The following is a 17,728-nucleotide window of genomic DNA, read 5'->3' as shown; positions in this document are numbered from 1 at the left end:
CCACAGGGACAAACTGGTCCTCATACAAAACATGCCATGGAAGGTTTAATGTCCATGCAGAGTAGGCAGGACATCTTTATTTTATCCCACTACCGCTCCCATTAATTTTTGCATGCCTCAGAAGTATGAAGACAACCCTGACAAGATATGAACTGATGGTCCCAGGAAATCCCAGTATTTCAGTGTAGATGCTTAGACTACAAAGCCATCCACTTTTAGCTTTCTGGTCTCAAAGTTCAGTCTGATTTTTGCATGAGTTGTGAGAGCTGCTTACAATAATGCATTTAACGTGATCACAGTTGTAGATAGCCTTTCAGTACATTTCAAAATTATAAAGGTTAGAGAGTCCACAGTGTGCACATAACTTTACTGCATGCTACTCAGAACATACGTGTGCTCTTTCCGCCCAGTCCAAGTTCAGTGGGAATGTCTTCCAGGGACAACAAGGCATGAGTTTTCTCATGATGCAGTGTGAGGCATAAACGTTCACGCTACTGCTTATGCTGCCCTTTGCCAGACATCTCAGGTGTTTCTTAGCAGTTATTAGCACAACCTGATCAGCAGTTGCTTTAAAGTCAATAGGTGAAAATCATCACTGTATGCGAGGTCAGCACAAGCTTGGTGTCCCACTTAACATCTCAGTCTCAGTATGTCACCCTGTAGGTGCAAGTTAAATTCTAATTACAAAAATGTGCACAATATACTGTAAAGGGGAAGTGGGGATGGGGGGTGGTTGCATTTTTAGCATATTTTCTTTTTTTTCAGGTGTGCATCCATATTACTATCAGACACTATTCATACTAGGAGACACTCATGCCTCACACTAGAAGGCAAATGCAACCACATGCATGCTTTTCTGTTGTGGAGACTCATGATGTTTAGCAATGGCATCTCTAGTTGCAGATAATGTGCATATTGCACTGCTGCTGAGAAGCCTCATAGGCACATCCACAGTGGAGCTGATATGCACTCTTAATTTATGGACCATATTTGAACATTCTCAGACTATTCTGGAGGGTGTATAGTATGGATTACCCACAAAATTGGTCCTTTTTTTGTTCAGAGGGCAAGGGGGTTAGCTAAATTGCATCCCCCTTTTTATCCCAACCCTTTGACTCATCCTTTTGCGGCTCTGCAGTTAAGAGCTCATGCAAAGTGGGGTTAGAGGTATAGTTATTCATCATGCCATCATCATCTCCCTTCACATCCTTGGGGAATTTAAAGCCCAAGATAATGTTGACTCTGGTCCTGACCCTGCAAGTTGATTCATCTGAGCAGGTCCCTTGTGGCTACGTGGACCCTCGGTGGGATTTTGTGGGGTCTAAAGGTCTGCCTTGCCTGCAGTTGGATGCTCCTGACCCCATAACACTGTGGCCACCAACTGGGAGAAAAGCATTACCATCATAGCTCCTAAAGGAACTATGCTGTCCTGAGGTAGCGAGGCCAGATTTCCCCCGCATTTCTCCGAACATCTGCAGATTAGAAGTGTCATTTCCCCCCCCACATCCATCGCCTGTTCTGCAGAGGGATGGTGCACACTATGCCGTACCCTTGATGGGGTATGGCGTGTTGTGAAAAACAGCTTAGGTATACACAAGTAAAGTACAAGTAATTACCCATTATGATAGTTAGAGAAGGCTCTCCCTATCCCCATTTCATGGATGAGTAGAGAATTTCAATGTGCAGTGTTGTAAACTGATTTTTCACAGAAGATACAAAAATAAACAGATAAGAAAAAACATAAAAAGATTAAATCTAAAGTGACAACTGTATTACACTTGTATGATGTAACTGACTCTACTGGTCACCAATCAAGATAAATCTGTCTGCAGTTTGATTTCATTGGTGATCCTTTTACACTGCAGTTACAATTTTTACTTTACTTGTTGGGGGAGGGGAGACTCAGTTCAGGATTTGAAAAATCTCTGAGGCTGTTTCCAACTAACTTGTTTGATGACATTGTAATTTGTAGTGGTCAGCTGACTGACTCTTTTATTTCATGTACATTCACCTGTGACAGTATACAGGATTTTCTTAACATCCATTTTCCTGAACTGTGGATAATGCATAATATTAAAATACTGAAAGGTTGAAAAGAAAGAGAATCATGAAAGGAAATATGAGTAGGACTGAGTAAAAGCATCCAAGGGAGAGAGAGACTCTACTTGAGGAAAAAAGTCACTCATTCATAATGAAAAATGACAATCTCATAAAATATTTTCTAGGTAAAAACAGCTACTGTTGCAACGGAGAGGAATGGAAAACCAGAAAATACCATGAACATTAATGCTTCCATATATGATGAGATTCAGCAGGAAATGAAGAGAGCTAAAGTGTCTCAAGCACTATTTGCAAAGGTTGCAGCAACCAAAAGCCAGGTAGGGACTCACCAGTTATCAACAACTTAAATTCTATATATGATTTTTGTGGTCTGTGTGATTGCTTTTCTATATGAATTCAATTATTTGTTGGGTTAGCAACATGTAGTATTACAGCTACTTAAATTTATTGCTGAGTCCTAAGGTAACTAAAGGATACCTTTTGTTTGCCAGAATTGGAAAAAAAGCAGCTACCAAAGACGTTGCCCCCAACAGCAAGATAGGTTTGTTGTCTGCCCAAAGGTTAGATCTTGGAGGGCCAAAGCTGTCAACTTTGTACATTCATAGTGGCTCTATGCTGCTGCAGTGTTGATCAGGTGACTGTAGTTTTGGCAATAACAGGTGTTATAACTAGAGAGTTCAAGGTTTTGATTTTGTGGGGGTGGTTAGTGCAGCTATTGGATCAGCTAGAGAAGTGTCAGAAGTGAACGTTGAGGAAATAGGGACACAATGGAGCTGTATGGGTGTAGATACAGTTGTTTGTTAAGCAAAAATAGCAAAGCAATAGTGTGACCATATTTCCCAAAGAGAAAATGGGGCACCCAATGTGGCTGGCCCATGCCACTGACCTGATCCTTGCCTCCCTTCCCCATGCAGGGCCGGCATCGCTGCTCCCCTGAGCCCTGCCCGCCCCCTGCATGGGGTTAGCATCTCCACTCACCCCCACCCCCCTTGATGTTCTTCCACACACCCCTTTTTTGACAAAAGTGGGCATTTGTTCTGTTCGCTCTTGCCAACTGATCAAACTGGCAAGAGCAAACGGGACAAACGTCCACTTTGACAGAAAAGTCGGGATGGCTGGGGCAAGGCTTAAAAAAAGAGACTATCCCAACCAAAATGGGACATATGGCCACCCTAGAGTTTCAGAAGTCCACAATTCCAAACCAAAAGGCAAATTATTTTATGAAATGTTATGTACAAATTTTAAAGAAATAAGGGCAACATATCTAGCCTTGATGAAACACAGTACTTAGAGAAAAAAAGATGAGCATTCAATTTTAACCCTCTGCTATTATGTGTTTTCATAAAAAGTTCTTAAAAAATTAAACAAAACATCAAGTTTAGTGCAGGGAACTATGTTAATTTTATGCAAGGGAAGGAAGACCAGCGAACAAGATACTCTTGTCAGTATGATTGTCACAGACTTGCTGCATGATGATCCTAAGTAACATGTTTTAAGAAAGCTCATCAGTGTGCTCAAGTGAGAATGTGCCCAAGTCTCAAATAGAGTGCAGGGCAGTCAGACGTAAAATGGGAAAGAAGAAGACAGTATTAACACCAACACTGGAAAAAACACTGACAGAAGAAATATAGGCACCACTGGTTACCAATTTATTTAAGTCTGCTAAATTATTAATTATTCTCTTAACTCCCCAAAATTGCTTCTAAGAGAAAGTTTCCGTCTTTCAGTGCCCATTAAGCTGGTGATGAAATGTGATCAGGTTTATGAATGTTTCTGTGGACCTTCAGTGTTGTAGTGTGCATTTTTTTTCCTTTTAGAATTTTTAAACTTTGACTTTGGAAATATTTGCCTTTTGGACATGTTCCGTTTCCTTGTAGGGAATAGATGTTCTTTTTAAAGTTATATGCTGTAAAGAATTACTTCAAGGATATCAAAATAATTAAACTCAAGCTGTGGACTGTAAATTAAAATAAAAAATAGCTTTATAGGCCACATGCCTGCCTACCCTTCAAATCACTGTCAAAGTGATAATTTCTACAATAATATGTTTCTTTTATTGTGGGATTCTAAACACCAAGTGCTGTTTAAACATTAAATTGAATTGTTTATGTTAGCACTGTACTCAGTATGTCATACATCAGGCCACTATAATCTCCCATGGAATGTAAAATTTTGTCATGAATCATGGCTGGTATATCGGAAATAACTGTAATTTTGATTGGAAATTACAGGGCTCTTGAAATGTTTCTAATTATGATAGAATGTTACAGCAGCTTCAAACCTGTGTGCTTCTTCAGATATCTTTATTTACATGTCAAAACTATGTGTTAAAGAGAAATGTCCATTTTGTTCATCTCTCTAGTTTCTTCGGCATTATGAGCAGAATTATGGTGCAATTCTCGTATACGGGCCCATGTGATTTATTTATTTATGTTACCTTTTCACATTTACTTGTATTTTTGCTAAAATCTATATATTCCAAACTATTCAGGAAGGATAGCCCTTCCAATGTTTGCTTTAAAAAATGCACAGATGGCAAGAGGAAATAATAGTAGATACAAAAAAAAGTCAACATTATTTTTATTAGCATTAGTTCAAAATAGAGACTTGGACAAAATATACCAGAGATAGTAGCCCTAAACTTCTTCCCCTTACACTGTGGAGGTTACATCTTTTTCTCAGGGGTTACTTGCCACCTGTTTCAGACTGCATAAGGTTAATTTAGATATAAAACAATCTCTCAAGACCATTCCCTTCCAGAGAGAGAGTCGCAGGCTCTATCTAGCTGGACTGCCACATATGGCAAAATACTGGGTCATGGCAATAATATCCGGAGATACACTGAGCATGCTTTGAAAGGTGGGTCTTCCCTAGTTGGTTGACTGTTAGTTATCCTGTTACACATAGCTCCATTAAAATGTGTTATCAAGCCATACCGCTTCTAGGCTTATAGTTGTATTATGAAGCTTGACCACTGTGCAAAGGAGAAAGATTTATTGAGACTGAAATCCTCCCTCATCTCTAAACAAAAAGTGATTGGTGGTGTTGGTAAGGAGCTCCATTGCTCAAGCATCACCAAGGATATTGGGTTCCATTCTTCTCTTTAGAGCTAGGGCAGGCTACCACTTAACCATCACTTTCCAGTGGACTGGACTGGGCAGGAACACTCTTCCCTTCTCCCATCCTACTTGCAAGTTACTTATTTATTTAGTGTGTGTGGGGGGGGGGGTTAAATGGCCAAAGGTCAGAACTTGTTCTCTTCTCTCACCACTTGATCCTGTACATAAGCAGAAGTAACTTTACTGTGTGAGATAGGGACTCTCAGTACAGGTGGTGAGATCTCCTTTACATGACCTCTCCTTCTCCAAGCAGTTCCACAAAAAGGCAAGGACAGTTCTTTTGTGGAGGGCCCTTTGCAACAAGCTAATGTTTCTCCTCATGCAATTAGGTTGTTGAGTAGCAGGTATCCACAAGGCTGTGGGGCTTGCATGGCCTAGAAGACTGCAGATATATTTCTGCTGAATAGAGCACTTGAGAACAAAGTGCCTATTAAAGGAGAAACTAAGGACGTCTATATTTAGACAGGGTTAAAGTAAAATCTAAATATCTATCGTATTGGGGACTGTGGAAATATAGGACCATACATGGGCCTGCCAGTTTACAAAACAGATGAAGATTGAATCCCAGTTCAGCAGAATTTACAATATAAACCAAGGCAAGAAAGTAAGGGAGCAGGGGAGAGATTAGGGTGGTAATAGTAGTAATATTGCTGTTGCTTATAGGAGTGATATTCATTTCTTAACAGTGTTTTTTGTTGATGATTTTTTTTAAACTGTCCATAAGCCTCCTGGAAGAAATGGGTCTATCTGATCTGTAAGACTAAATGATCATAGAAATTTGGGAAGGAGGTAAAGAGGGGTGTATTTTTTCTTATTTTTGAGGTTTTACTTCAATATCTTCTATTTATTTTAGATTTTTTTTCTAGCATCCATCAATGCATTATCTACACAGTGAATATTAGATTCAGAATGTACATTATTTAAAAAAAAAATCAATGCATTTATACTGAGGGTCTAAATGGTTTAGAATTGAAGAACTCTGTCATAGCAACTTTCCAGTATTTCTTTGAATTGTAACCAACTGAACAAAGCATATCATTTCAAAGTCCAAAACTGTTAACTTTTTTCATATTGTTTGGACTGGCTAATAAACTTTAAGTAGACTACCCAATAATAAAATCTGATCTAAAAGCAGAGCTTCAGAAAACACTATGCAAATATAAGAAACCTTTTGAACATATGCCTATTTGTGTTCTTTTTGCAAGGTTAACCACATTGTTTGCTAAAATTTAAACAAAACAGCCCCAAAATAGGTCAAAAAAAAAAAAAACACAGAAGAAATCCCTGAATATATTTGCACTCTACATAGTACTTTTCCGATTTAATCATCTTGAGATTTTTATTTAACTTGTAATACGATAATCTGATTCAAATAATTATGAAAGCACAATTTTCAATTTCATTGTTTCAAAAAAAATGTTGATTTGGGTAATAATCATTCAGGTAACATGGTTCAGTAACTGTTCATTGATTACAATTTTCATGTGGGAGCCAGAGATAAAAAAATTTCTTAAGGTGGCAGATGTTGAAATCCAATTTTATTCCACACAAAATCCCTTGAGAGCGCTGAGACTTAAGGTGCATGTCCAGGAAAGAGACATTAGTAGCCCGCCGTGATGTTTGTTGTACTTTTGAGGTGTTACATGGGCTTGCCTGAAAAGGTGTAGCCTGCACATGTTGAAGAAAACAGTCTGGTGAAAGTCAGCTCATGTTCAGAGGGGGTTTTTCACATTCAGGAAAGACACTATGAAAAACCTGAGTAACATGAGTACTGTATTTTGAGTACTGTAAATGCCTAATATATCATAATTTAATGCTGTTAGTCTGTCTAGTTCTTCCTAAATATGATTCCTTACTACTGGAAGAATAAATATAAATGGGGAGATATTGTTCTGTGGGCTCAATCCTGCAGGATTCTGGGCATTCCTTTTGAGGAGCTCCCACTGAAGAATAATACCTTGCTCTTGAAATTGATGGGAGTTGAGCAGTGATTTAATTTTGGAATGGAAGTAAGAGTACTGTATGTACTTCTAAAAATCAGATATAGTCAGATCATTTTGACCCATTTCTTTTGCAGTATGTTATACTGTATTGCCTAATTGACTGTCCGTCTATGTTTATCATTCCAGTTGGTTAGGCAGTTAGCCCCTTTGAAATTGATAGCTTTGCATGCATAAGCGTTGAGGTGAATCAGTGGTTAAGGACATACTATAAATTCTATTCTTGCCTGCTAACGTGATTATTTTGTGCCGTGGCATTTCATTAGAAGTGTCCAACTTCTTCCCTTTGACAACTCAGAGCTCCCTCCATTTTTAATCTATGAGTATCAAAGAACATGGTATAGGGTAAAAACAGAAATAGGCATAGAATTTTAGGTTTTGACACATGGACTTAGAAAGAGTTAATTTGGGAAGGGAATGCTAAACAATGGCACTAAAATTGCCTTTGGCATGCAAATGCCATGCTTTTCCTGACATAAATATTTTCAGAATAGGCCATTAGATTTCATGTATATATAAAACCTTGCTTTTACTGGAAATTTTAATGTTGTAAACCTAGTGATTTATAGTGAAACATTGATGTTTGTTTGTTATCTCACTTTTATCTTTTTAACCAGCAGTTTTATAAATGCTATATCTTTGATCTGTTTTTCCCCCTCACACAAAGTATAAGTTATAGTCTCTAATAAGAGAGTCCTTTTTAAACAGTTTCCCTCACTAAACAAGTATTATATACTGTAGATCTGGCAAGAGAATGCCATTACCACATATGTAATGATCTATTTGAATATTTTCTAATAGGAAGATAATCTTTTATCATCAGGAGACATCCCTGTTGCGATATGGGAGGAAGGGGAGAAGGGGGCTCTCTAAGTTATATTAAGAGACACCACCCCTTCACCATTCACATTCTGCCTAGCTAAACCTTGGTCTCTGATTTGGGCAGACAATGAGTCTCCGGAGTGGGATTTGATCTTTTAATTATCATATCCCATCTATCTGGATTTTATTCTCTTCTTTGTCCCCTTTAGAGTGACTGTCGTTTCCTGTTTTTAAATCTTGTCTTAAGAATTTTTTTTCTTCCTAAGCTTACAGTGGATTTTCTATGATGTGTGTAGGGATACTGCATATAAAAGACACTAGATAAAAATAAAATGTATTGTTACATCTTTCTTCATTTCAAGGTTCCATTCAAATCTTTGCTCCTATAGGTAGAAAATGTTAGCGGTATAAACACCTCATATAATGCGTCTCCTTTTTTTGGACTGCCCTACTGTGGTTTCTCTGACCGTTGTAGTCTTGCCATGAGCAGCAGGAGTCAGGACAGGATCAGGTGTCAACAAGAATGGAGCGGGGAAAGTGCAAACTGGGAAAGAGTGATTGGCTTCTATCTGGGATCAAGAATTGCTCCAAAAAAACTGTGAAACTTGGCAGATAATGCCAATTTGTTTTTCACAAACTATCACATTGCAAGTCATAGGGTTCTTTCTAAAAGGGGTCATGGAGAGTGAAATTTCCATGTTTGACAGCAGAAGCAAAAGATAGTACTAAAAGTCCTCAAGACTTTTCCTCTGCCCATATTCTCTAACTTTCACTATCTTTCCTCTCAGAAATAAGACTAAAGCACTTAATGAAATGACTGGTCTTTTAAAAAACAAAACAAAACAAAAACATTTCTGGAGAGACTGCAGGCAATAGAAAAATGGGGCAATAACTTGACTGTCTTTTAAACTGGGTTTTTGGTTCTGTTCCTGGCTGTAGCACAGGGTGTTTCTGTGACCTTGGGCAAGTCATTTGATGTAACAGTGCTTCAATTCCCATCTGTAAAATGGGGATAATAATATTCCTCAGATCACAGGGATATTGTGAGGATAAACTCCTTAATGTTTGAGGTGCTCTGTGGTGCTGATTGCCCTAGAAAAGCTTTATAAATAAAATGAACCAAACAACACTGGACATTTTTTATGTCAACGAAAATGTATAAAAAGTGATAATGGAAAGCGTTTCAGTATGATATACAAGGACTAGATTAACCACTCCACAGATCTTTATGGATCACTCAATACCTCCAACAAATAAAGAAAATGAAAAGACTCTGCCCTTATCTATGCACAGGCTAAAACTGTTTTCTGAACTTGTACACGTGGCTTACAGATGATTCAGGTTAACGACACAAACCTGTCCAGTGTGGATGAGGCAATAAGCATTTTAAATAGTGTTATAAAATAACTATCCCACTGTATATCCAAATACATTAGCCTGAACCAATTTTAAGTATCTGCACCAGTTTCAAAAAAACATTGTGTACAAGATCTAAGGAGAGCTTCTTTAGAGGAATGGGTTGCACACCTGTCATACATTATTCCTGAGTTAATCTTTAACACCTTCATAGCCAGGTCCTGCAAGAGATCCATAGAGATCCATGGGAGTTGAGGGCACTCAGCACCTGACTGGAGGTGCTCAGCACCTGGCAAGATAAAGCTCTCCATTAGCCTTTTGCAGATTGGCATGAAAATAACAAAAGCAAAGCACGATGGCTAGTTGAATGACTCTGCCCTGGGCAGGGGAAGTCCTTGTCTGAAAATTAGAATTTAGGTCTGTGAATATATACAGAGAAATTGTCATGTGTGAACAACATTTTGCAAAATCTAAAGTCATATCCAAAAATTGAGCAGTGTTGCCTGACACTGAAATCTTCATCATGTTTATTGCAATTGAAGAAACGAAAGTATCAGATTAAATATAGTTTAGCATAGTCCATAATTTTACTGTCTCATTTTTAGTAATTAATTTTATTTGACTACAATCAGGTCAATTGACAGTATTTTAACCATCTCAGTAGGGTTCCATGATAAAGGAAAAAAGTCTTAATTATTATGACTTCACAGTTTCGGAATCTTTATGTATAATAATTCTGTGTAATTCCTTTTTATAAGCATGTTTTAGACATGCATTGTGTACACGCTGTTCCACAACCCATCAGGCTTCACTGTTGCCTCAGTACCTCTGATTCAGTAAATCAGATCATAGGCAGCATGCTGTCATATAATAAGGTGTCTGATCCTTATTACCAGTTTGTTGATGCACAGACTCCTTCAAATTGACCATTGCAACACATGGTTTCCCCTGAAACTAGCTGTGATAATTAGCGTGGCTCTAATGAGACAGAATGTCACTGATCTTGTGCTGAACTGTCGAGTATCGACGCTACGGATGGGAACTGTCAAAGCCTGCCATCTGTGACAGAGCTTGGCATATTCCATTTGCAAGATAGAGCATGCTCAATAGAGTGTTTTTAAACAAATGGTCCATTTCTTGATCAGGGCTCTATGTTCTGTTTAAAAAAAAAATAGGTATTCCATTTTAAACTTTTTTTTGCTATGCTAAGCCTATTATGACATCAAAATGTTACAAATTTTGAAACCAATGTAATTTATTTTTATCAAGCATTGTTTTTGTTTGTTTATCGTGGTCACCTTCCCCCCGCCCCCCCCAATTATTGAACCTAGTCATTTAAAAACTATCAGTGAAGATGTCATTTATCCAGTTTTCAACAGTGAAGATGTTTGTGGAAATTAGCCCGTATGAAGCAGGAGCATGTGCAAGTTGTATGGAAGAATTGAAACGGTCAAGACAGCAGGATTTCTAGACTCCAGAGATCAGTACAGCATTTTGCAGGACTGAAAGTCCAGCACTGCTTATCATTCTAAAATATGCTTTGTTGCTTTTTATTTCCTCCTCCTTTGGCAGACCACACAGGGCTTGTTCTGAAGAACATTTTCACTAATCTGATCAGGCAGCCAAATACGCCGGGAAAACTGCTTTAATGATCCCACTAATTACCTCAAGTCAATATGAACTGTATTATTAGACTGAGGGAAAATATTCCATTAGGTCTCCCCCTTGGGAGTTTCTCCGCTTTGTGATGTCACTGAAGCCTTCGCCCTCTCCCTTGTAATTAATTTTATTTACACACGCAGGCACGCACAAGGTCACACCTGCACAACCGGAGCTGGCCAGGGAGCTAGTGGCACTCAGGCTTAATCAGATCTGTCATAATTACCATTCTGCATGTTTCTGACACACGCTGTGAAATATTTCAATTTAACTGCCGCTACCAGCACAACCAGATGTAGTGTGAGTGTGGCTGCATTGGAAATATTATTCCTCAGGATAAACTCTCTCCTCCTCCTTTTTCCTCCCACCCCTTTCCCTTTTACAGCTAATGTGGCACAGAAGCTGATGTATCCTGTAAATCTTGAATGCAGCGCTAGATTGATAACAGCAGATTAGACAGTTTAACCACAAACAGCTTGTTCATTTTTCACAAATGAAAACCACATGTGGTGTAACTAAAATTTCAGGCCTTTTTTGTTGTTGTTGTTTCCTTTCCTCCCCCCCCCCTTTTTTTTAAGGTGTGGTTTTCACTGTAAAGAAGGTAAAATCAAAGTCTATATAGGAAAACGGAGACATTGTCTAATTTTTCAAGATTGTTTTACTGAAGGTCATTTGCTCAGGACTTTTATTGGAAATCCTCCTTGCTTACACACAAAATGACACAAGAATATGCTTGCACTGCTTTTCATCTCTCGTTCTTTTTCTTACTTTTTATCTCTACTCACTTTTTAAAAAAAAAAGTGCTGTTTTAAAAATGTGCTAGGAAATTTCTAGTTTTGATTTTGAGGTGGGCTAAAAATAGATCTGGTCACAAAGCAATTCCCCCAACACAATTTTGAAAAAAATAAAATTCTAATGTTTATCCAAAAATGCAAAAAAAAAAAAATGTTCATTGGCAACTGGGAACGTATTTTTTTGGTCAAAAACTGCCAAAAGTGAAAAAAATCAAGTATCAGATGGAAAAAACTCAAATATTTTCAAGGAAATCAAAGACTGTGCTGATTTTTTTATTTTATTTTATTTTTTGTCAATAAACAAATTTTCAAGTCAGTGTTTTCAACCTGACAGAGTTAAAGTTTTCATCATTGTTAGATCAGTTTTAAACTGTTTATTTATAACTAGATCACTTTGTTGACTATTTTTATTCCATTTAGGGGTCCTGTTATGTAATTTTGAGACGATTTTATTTATAACAGTTCTTATAACAAGAAAAATATGTAATGGACAGGACTGGAATTGAGTAGGCTCGTTGGGTAGTTGTGACTGATAGATGTATGGGCATGCTCTCCTAAGGTTGTATTATAAGTGGCATTATACACAATACCATTTGCAAGGAGTCTAGTCTCATTTAGACACTGCTTCTAAGTTAGGTGAACATTTGTCCTGAATTAAAGGTTCATTTATGCTATATCCTTTGCCAGTCATTTAGTGGTGAAGTGGTTATTTTGGTAGTGTGGGAGCTGTGTACAAATAGTAAAATATTCAAAATGAGCCAAATAAGTGGGTGGAGGAGGAGAACTTCGTGGCGGCACAATGAGCCAGAATCTTAGGGCCAGGCAAGTTGCACATAACAAAAGGCACTGCATGCATAGCAAGTCCTTCTGTGCTGAGTTAGAACAGCTGGAGGGCTGCTCTAATGTATATAGGCTGTTCATGGCAGAAGGAGGGCTGAAACTGCAGCTAGGAATCAGTGGGTATTTCAGCAATGTCCCCTTTCTTCAGCCATGCTCCCCATCTTGATAGCAAGAAAGGGCAGTGACAAAGAAGCTTGTATGCTGGCTGTATGTCACTAGAGGATCCCTTAGCTGTGGGATGATCCTCATAGGGCTGGATCTGCCAGCTTTCTGACTAGAATCCCCCAAGGAAGGTGGTGTAGAATGGCTGTACCAATGAAGAATCTGGCCCAGTGGATCTATCAGAAGAGCCCTGGCGAAGAACTATTAGAGGTTCTGGCCATATAGCTAATTCAGAATTCAGTTGGAGGTGGGGCAAAGGGGAGGGTAAGGATTCAGCTGAGAAGAGATAATCAGGAAAGAAATTGAATTGTTTAAGGTTTCTACAAAAGGTCCAGAGATCCTCCTCTATTTCTCAAAAAATATATGAAAAATATAATGCTATCTGGAAGTCTCTTAATGCCAAAAAATGAGGGTTATACCCTTTCCCCCTCTTTTTTTTCAGTTGCTTTATTTTTAATTTTTTCCTATTTAGGGAAAGTGTTTTGGCTCCTACACTTCCAGATGCGTAAATCAGCTCTTCCCGAGGCAGCACCTGCTGTCTGACAAGAGGTGCTGTTTCTGGCAGGATGGATTTTCTTAATCTCTTCCTGTTTTCTGCATCCTCACCTTCTGTTTTGTTTCCCTGTTGTCATCCTTGACTAATTCCCCTGGTTATGCCTGTCCTTTTATCCCTCCCTTACCTCTTCACATTACTATGTTCCCCTGTTTCTCTTCCACACACACCCTTACCACTAACTCTTTCCGTCCGTCTCTCTCTCTCTCTCTCTCTGATCCCCTGTTGCCACCTCTATGCATGTCTGCCTGTAAAATAGTCACCCCACCCGAGCTGCATAACACACTCCTTTTGTACAAGCATTGTCTACTCTAGCAGGCACTCACACAATCTTCCCCCATTCAACAGGGTAGAAGCTCTCCTGCTAAAATGCCTCCTATTCTGCTAGATACACATGCATAGGGCAGTAGAGAGAGAACAGCCCTAGTCAGAGGCACTGTTGATTTTATAATCGGACAGGTTGGTGATGCATCCATATCAGAGGTGAGAAGGAAGACAGAGCAATCTGCTACTTCACTTCAGAAAGAGGATCTATGTTCTAGATCACTCCGTTTCATTACCTCCTTTTTGACCATGCATCAATGATTTTTGGCCTTCATGTAGTAGACGTGAAAAAAAAAGGTTAATAAGTGGAGAGTATATTATTGTAACAGGAAGAGGTAAAAAACAGAAAAAGCCTTTGTGAGCTAGTAGTAATGGTACACTGAGGTCAGATGCAGATATAGGTAAAGATTCTGCAAAGAAGTTAAGGAGTTAGTGATCCTAATCAATCATGCCTGGAAATGGGCTAGACTAACTACTAGATTAACTGAGCATTTGTCCAGCTCTGGTTGTTTTCTATACCATTTGAGGGGAAAATAGTGATCAGGGAGAAATTTATTTCTGAGACTGAGAAATTTGATTGTACAAGTATATTAATACAAAGAAGGAATTTCTGTGAAAGTGATCATATGTTTGCTGGGCTTTTTTTTATGTCAGTTTGAGAAGCAATTTAATAGAGGATTGATAGATCCAAATGAAAGTGAACAGAGGTTGGAGAGTATAGATCTGTATTTCCTGTCTTTTATAATCTGTATAACTAAAAACTGTTAGCTCTGAAAAGAATATTGTAGGATTCTTAGTCATAATGAGAAAGGAGACATAATTTTGTTGTTCTCAATTCAATTGAATTAAATTAAATAGATTTTCATATTGCATATTTTTGCTATCATCCAAATTTAACTTGCCCATATTTCAGAATTTGGATATAGCATATCCAAAATGTTCCAGTGGATAGACTAATACAAGTGACACAGCAGGTGTGGGGGGAATCCCAGTTCACAAATATTTATCCAAATTGATATTTAGTGATCAACTCATCTTTATTCTATATAATATAATGTTCTCTCATTTCTCAGTTACATCAGGGTGGTATTTGAGAGTCAAATAAAAATTGATGGGACCTTAAATGATCCTCAGTAGAATTCTCTAAAGCTTTAGGCTCCAATTCAGCAAGGAATTTAAACATCAATAACTTCAGTGTCATTATTCACATGCTTAGAGTTAGGCACATGCTCGAGTATCTTACTGAATCAGAATATTAATATTTCTGGTGTGTAATGGGGAGTTTTGTAGATACAAGAACTTCCTCCAACTATACAAAAACAAACAGGCCGTGAAAGGCTCAAATGTAACTTAATTTTTGGTTCACCTTTAATTAATGATTTGCTACCCTGCTTAAATATGAGAGAGGAATTGACCTAAGAAAAGAGATTCACCTTGTTAGCTCGTGATTTTAAGATTTATTACCAGACATCACTGGAACTATTCACTTTTGCATGAAACTCCAAATAAATGCCATTAGGTGGAAATAAATATAAGGAACGAAATTTACCTGGCTTATTACCGCCAGATGAGTGACTCAGTGGAGGAAATCTTAGAGAAGATGCATTCGTGAAGACATCCAGAAGTGATGGTGTGAGCTGGTAGGCAGTTTCATTAGCTAGGGAAGGGAAATAAAGATCCAAGCATTAGTCTTTTTAAGGGCCTTTCCTCCAGGCTTGTATTAGAGTTCACAAAACAGAAGCAAAGTACCTGAAAACATTGGGGGGCAGTTCCCGTAGGCTTTCCCTGCATTGGCCAGTCAGGAGGAAGGAGAACAGCCTGTTCCCCTTATTTCACTTTTGACCCAGCGTACCAGTCTCCCAGGCACCATGTGATAAGCAGGGGCCTTTTCCTTGTCATATGTGGGATATGTTCTCATCATTGTTGCCTTCTCATCTGTTTGGAGCTTCACCATTTCCTAAGATGTGCATTTTAAAGAGGTTCTAAGGGGACTTGAGACTGTTGGCATTGCTAAGTTATTTGACCTTGGCTGTAGTAAAATTTCTGTATCAGAACCTGGAGGAGAAGTTGGAGAAACGTTTTCTTTCTTCCAACTTTTACCCTCATCATCTTAACTATGGTGTTGTCATATATTAATTGCATTAAGTGCCATTTATTCAGAAACTGAAAAGCACTGAATATACCTTTTCCAAAATGGAATATGGAAGGAATTTGTTCAGGAATATTTAAATGTCTAATTTAATTATGAATATATGGAGCTTTTAAGAAATTGAGACTCAAGTAAAAAATATGGCAAGTGATGAATGGAAATACATTTTGGGATATGCACTTTTTGTGGGTGATGTAACTTACTGGAAAATGATCCCAGTCAAACTGAATGTTGTGGTTAAAAATGTTTTTGAAAATTGTAGGGATCTGGACTCATTCTTCAATTTGTAGCTCATTTTTCTATGAGAAAAGAATGAATTTCTAGAAAGAAGGATTATGAACCTTTTTTCGTTTTAGGGATTTTTGTGTTTTGTTTTTTTTTTAAGATGAACATGTGAGTTATTTTGAAAGTGGCTTTTCTGTCCCCAAGGTCTGTTTACCAAAGGCCTTTCCAAAGAAGCAAATGTTCAGCCTCTATAAGTAACTTAATAATAAACATTTGCTGTTAGCTAGTAAGTTGTTAGTGGTAAAAAGGTTTGAAAAAATTGCCAGACTCCTTCTGTTAAAGACTCCTGCTAAACTCAACCATACGTATAGCAGCCAAAGAAAAATTCATTGCACATTTAAAAAATAAATGTAGGGGCTACTAAGCATATTGGTAGTTTTTTCAGTTATATGCAGGGAAGCCATGATATTGCAGTGAAATCAGGCCTATTTACATGCAACTTCCCTTCAGTATGTGTAAGGGATGTGGGGTTGTATTTTCCAGTCACCCTCTGTGAAACCCAGTGACCCATTTTATAGCCCTACACTGTAAAGGGTAATGTACCAGACTAAAACTGACTTTATTAACTAATTGGCAGTTGTTTTTTCTTGTTTTGATTTTTAAACACATTTTCGTCTAGTGCCATTTTTATTGAAGACTGAATGATGGAAAAGAAAGGAGAATAAAGCATCACCTACTTTTTTTTACAATCTTTTTTCTTTGTCTTTTTACATATGAATATAGTTGCATTTTATATAAGATTTGCAAAAGAATGCTTATTATATTTTTGATTAGGGCTTGTGCCTATCATTGCTATTTGTATTGAAGGGAAGAAAAATATAGTTGGAAGATGGAAAAGAAAAGTGGAGGAGGCTGAGAGATAGGGAACTAAGTTTAGGGGCAGCTCTTAATTTAGATTACTTTTTTAGCTGAGTACAAAACAAGTTGAATAATTACATTTTTAGTTAGGAACAGAATTTTTTCTCCCATAAGTGCATATGTACATGGACTGTACATATCTGGTACAGTTTTAGTCCTTGATTCTGCTCCACGAGGCTGGATCCTTGCCCCCTGGTGGAGCCCCCCTTGATTTCATCATCGATCCAAGTAAGTACAGGGGTCTGCCAGCACAAAGCAGCTTGCAGGATCAGGACAATAGCCAGCTAGCTAATTATATGCAGTTTGTTTCTTTTCTTCCTCACCTGCTGGCTGTAAATGAATTTTCCACTTTTTAAATATTCCATATCCTTATTTTGTTAAAAATTATATATTTTTATTTAAAAAAAATATGAATTGAAGTTGGTGGTATTTTTGTAAATTTCTGATGGACCAGTTTTAAAGATACACACGTGGGATTGGAGAGGAAATTTTTGTTTTGAAGTACACCACTACTTTGACATAACGCCACCCCGTATAACACGAATTTGGATATAGTGCGGTAAAGCAGTGCTCCGGGCGGGCGGGGCTGCGCACTCCAGTGGATCAAAGCAAGTTCGCTATAACGTGGTTTCACCTATAATGCGGTAAGATTTTTTGGCTCCCAAGGACAGCTTTATATCGAGGTAGAGGTGTATACCAGGAAAGTGTACACAGAATACCATTATGTACCACGATTTGTTGTTGGT

General features: G+C 38.0%; 1 protein-coding gene across 15 annotated transcripts in view; it reads left to right on the top strand.

The window, feature by feature from the left end:
- The window catches only part of SATB1 (SATB homeobox 1), a 104,369-nt gene that overhangs the window by 70,502 nt on the left and 16,139 nt on the right, over positions 1-17,728 (top strand). For all 15 annotated transcript variants that reach the window (XM_039527248.1, XM_039527260.1, XM_039527251.1 and 12 more), the window contains one exon: positions 2,226-2,378. In XM_039527248.1, the coding sequence (XP_039383182.1) occupies positions 2,226-2,378 (153 nt within the window). The remainder of the gene's footprint in view (positions 1-2,225; positions 2,379-17,728) is intronic.

The sequence above is a fragment of the Mauremys reevesii genome, linkage group 2, assembly GCF_016161935.1.
Source record: "Mauremys reevesii isolate NIE-2019 linkage group 2, ASM1616193v1, whole genome shotgun sequence".
Taxonomy (NCBI): Eukaryota; Metazoa; Chordata; order Testudines; family Geoemydidae; genus Mauremys; species Mauremys reevesii.
Note: the sequence above shows the minus strand (reverse complement) of the source record. Positions and strands in the feature narration are given on the sequence as shown.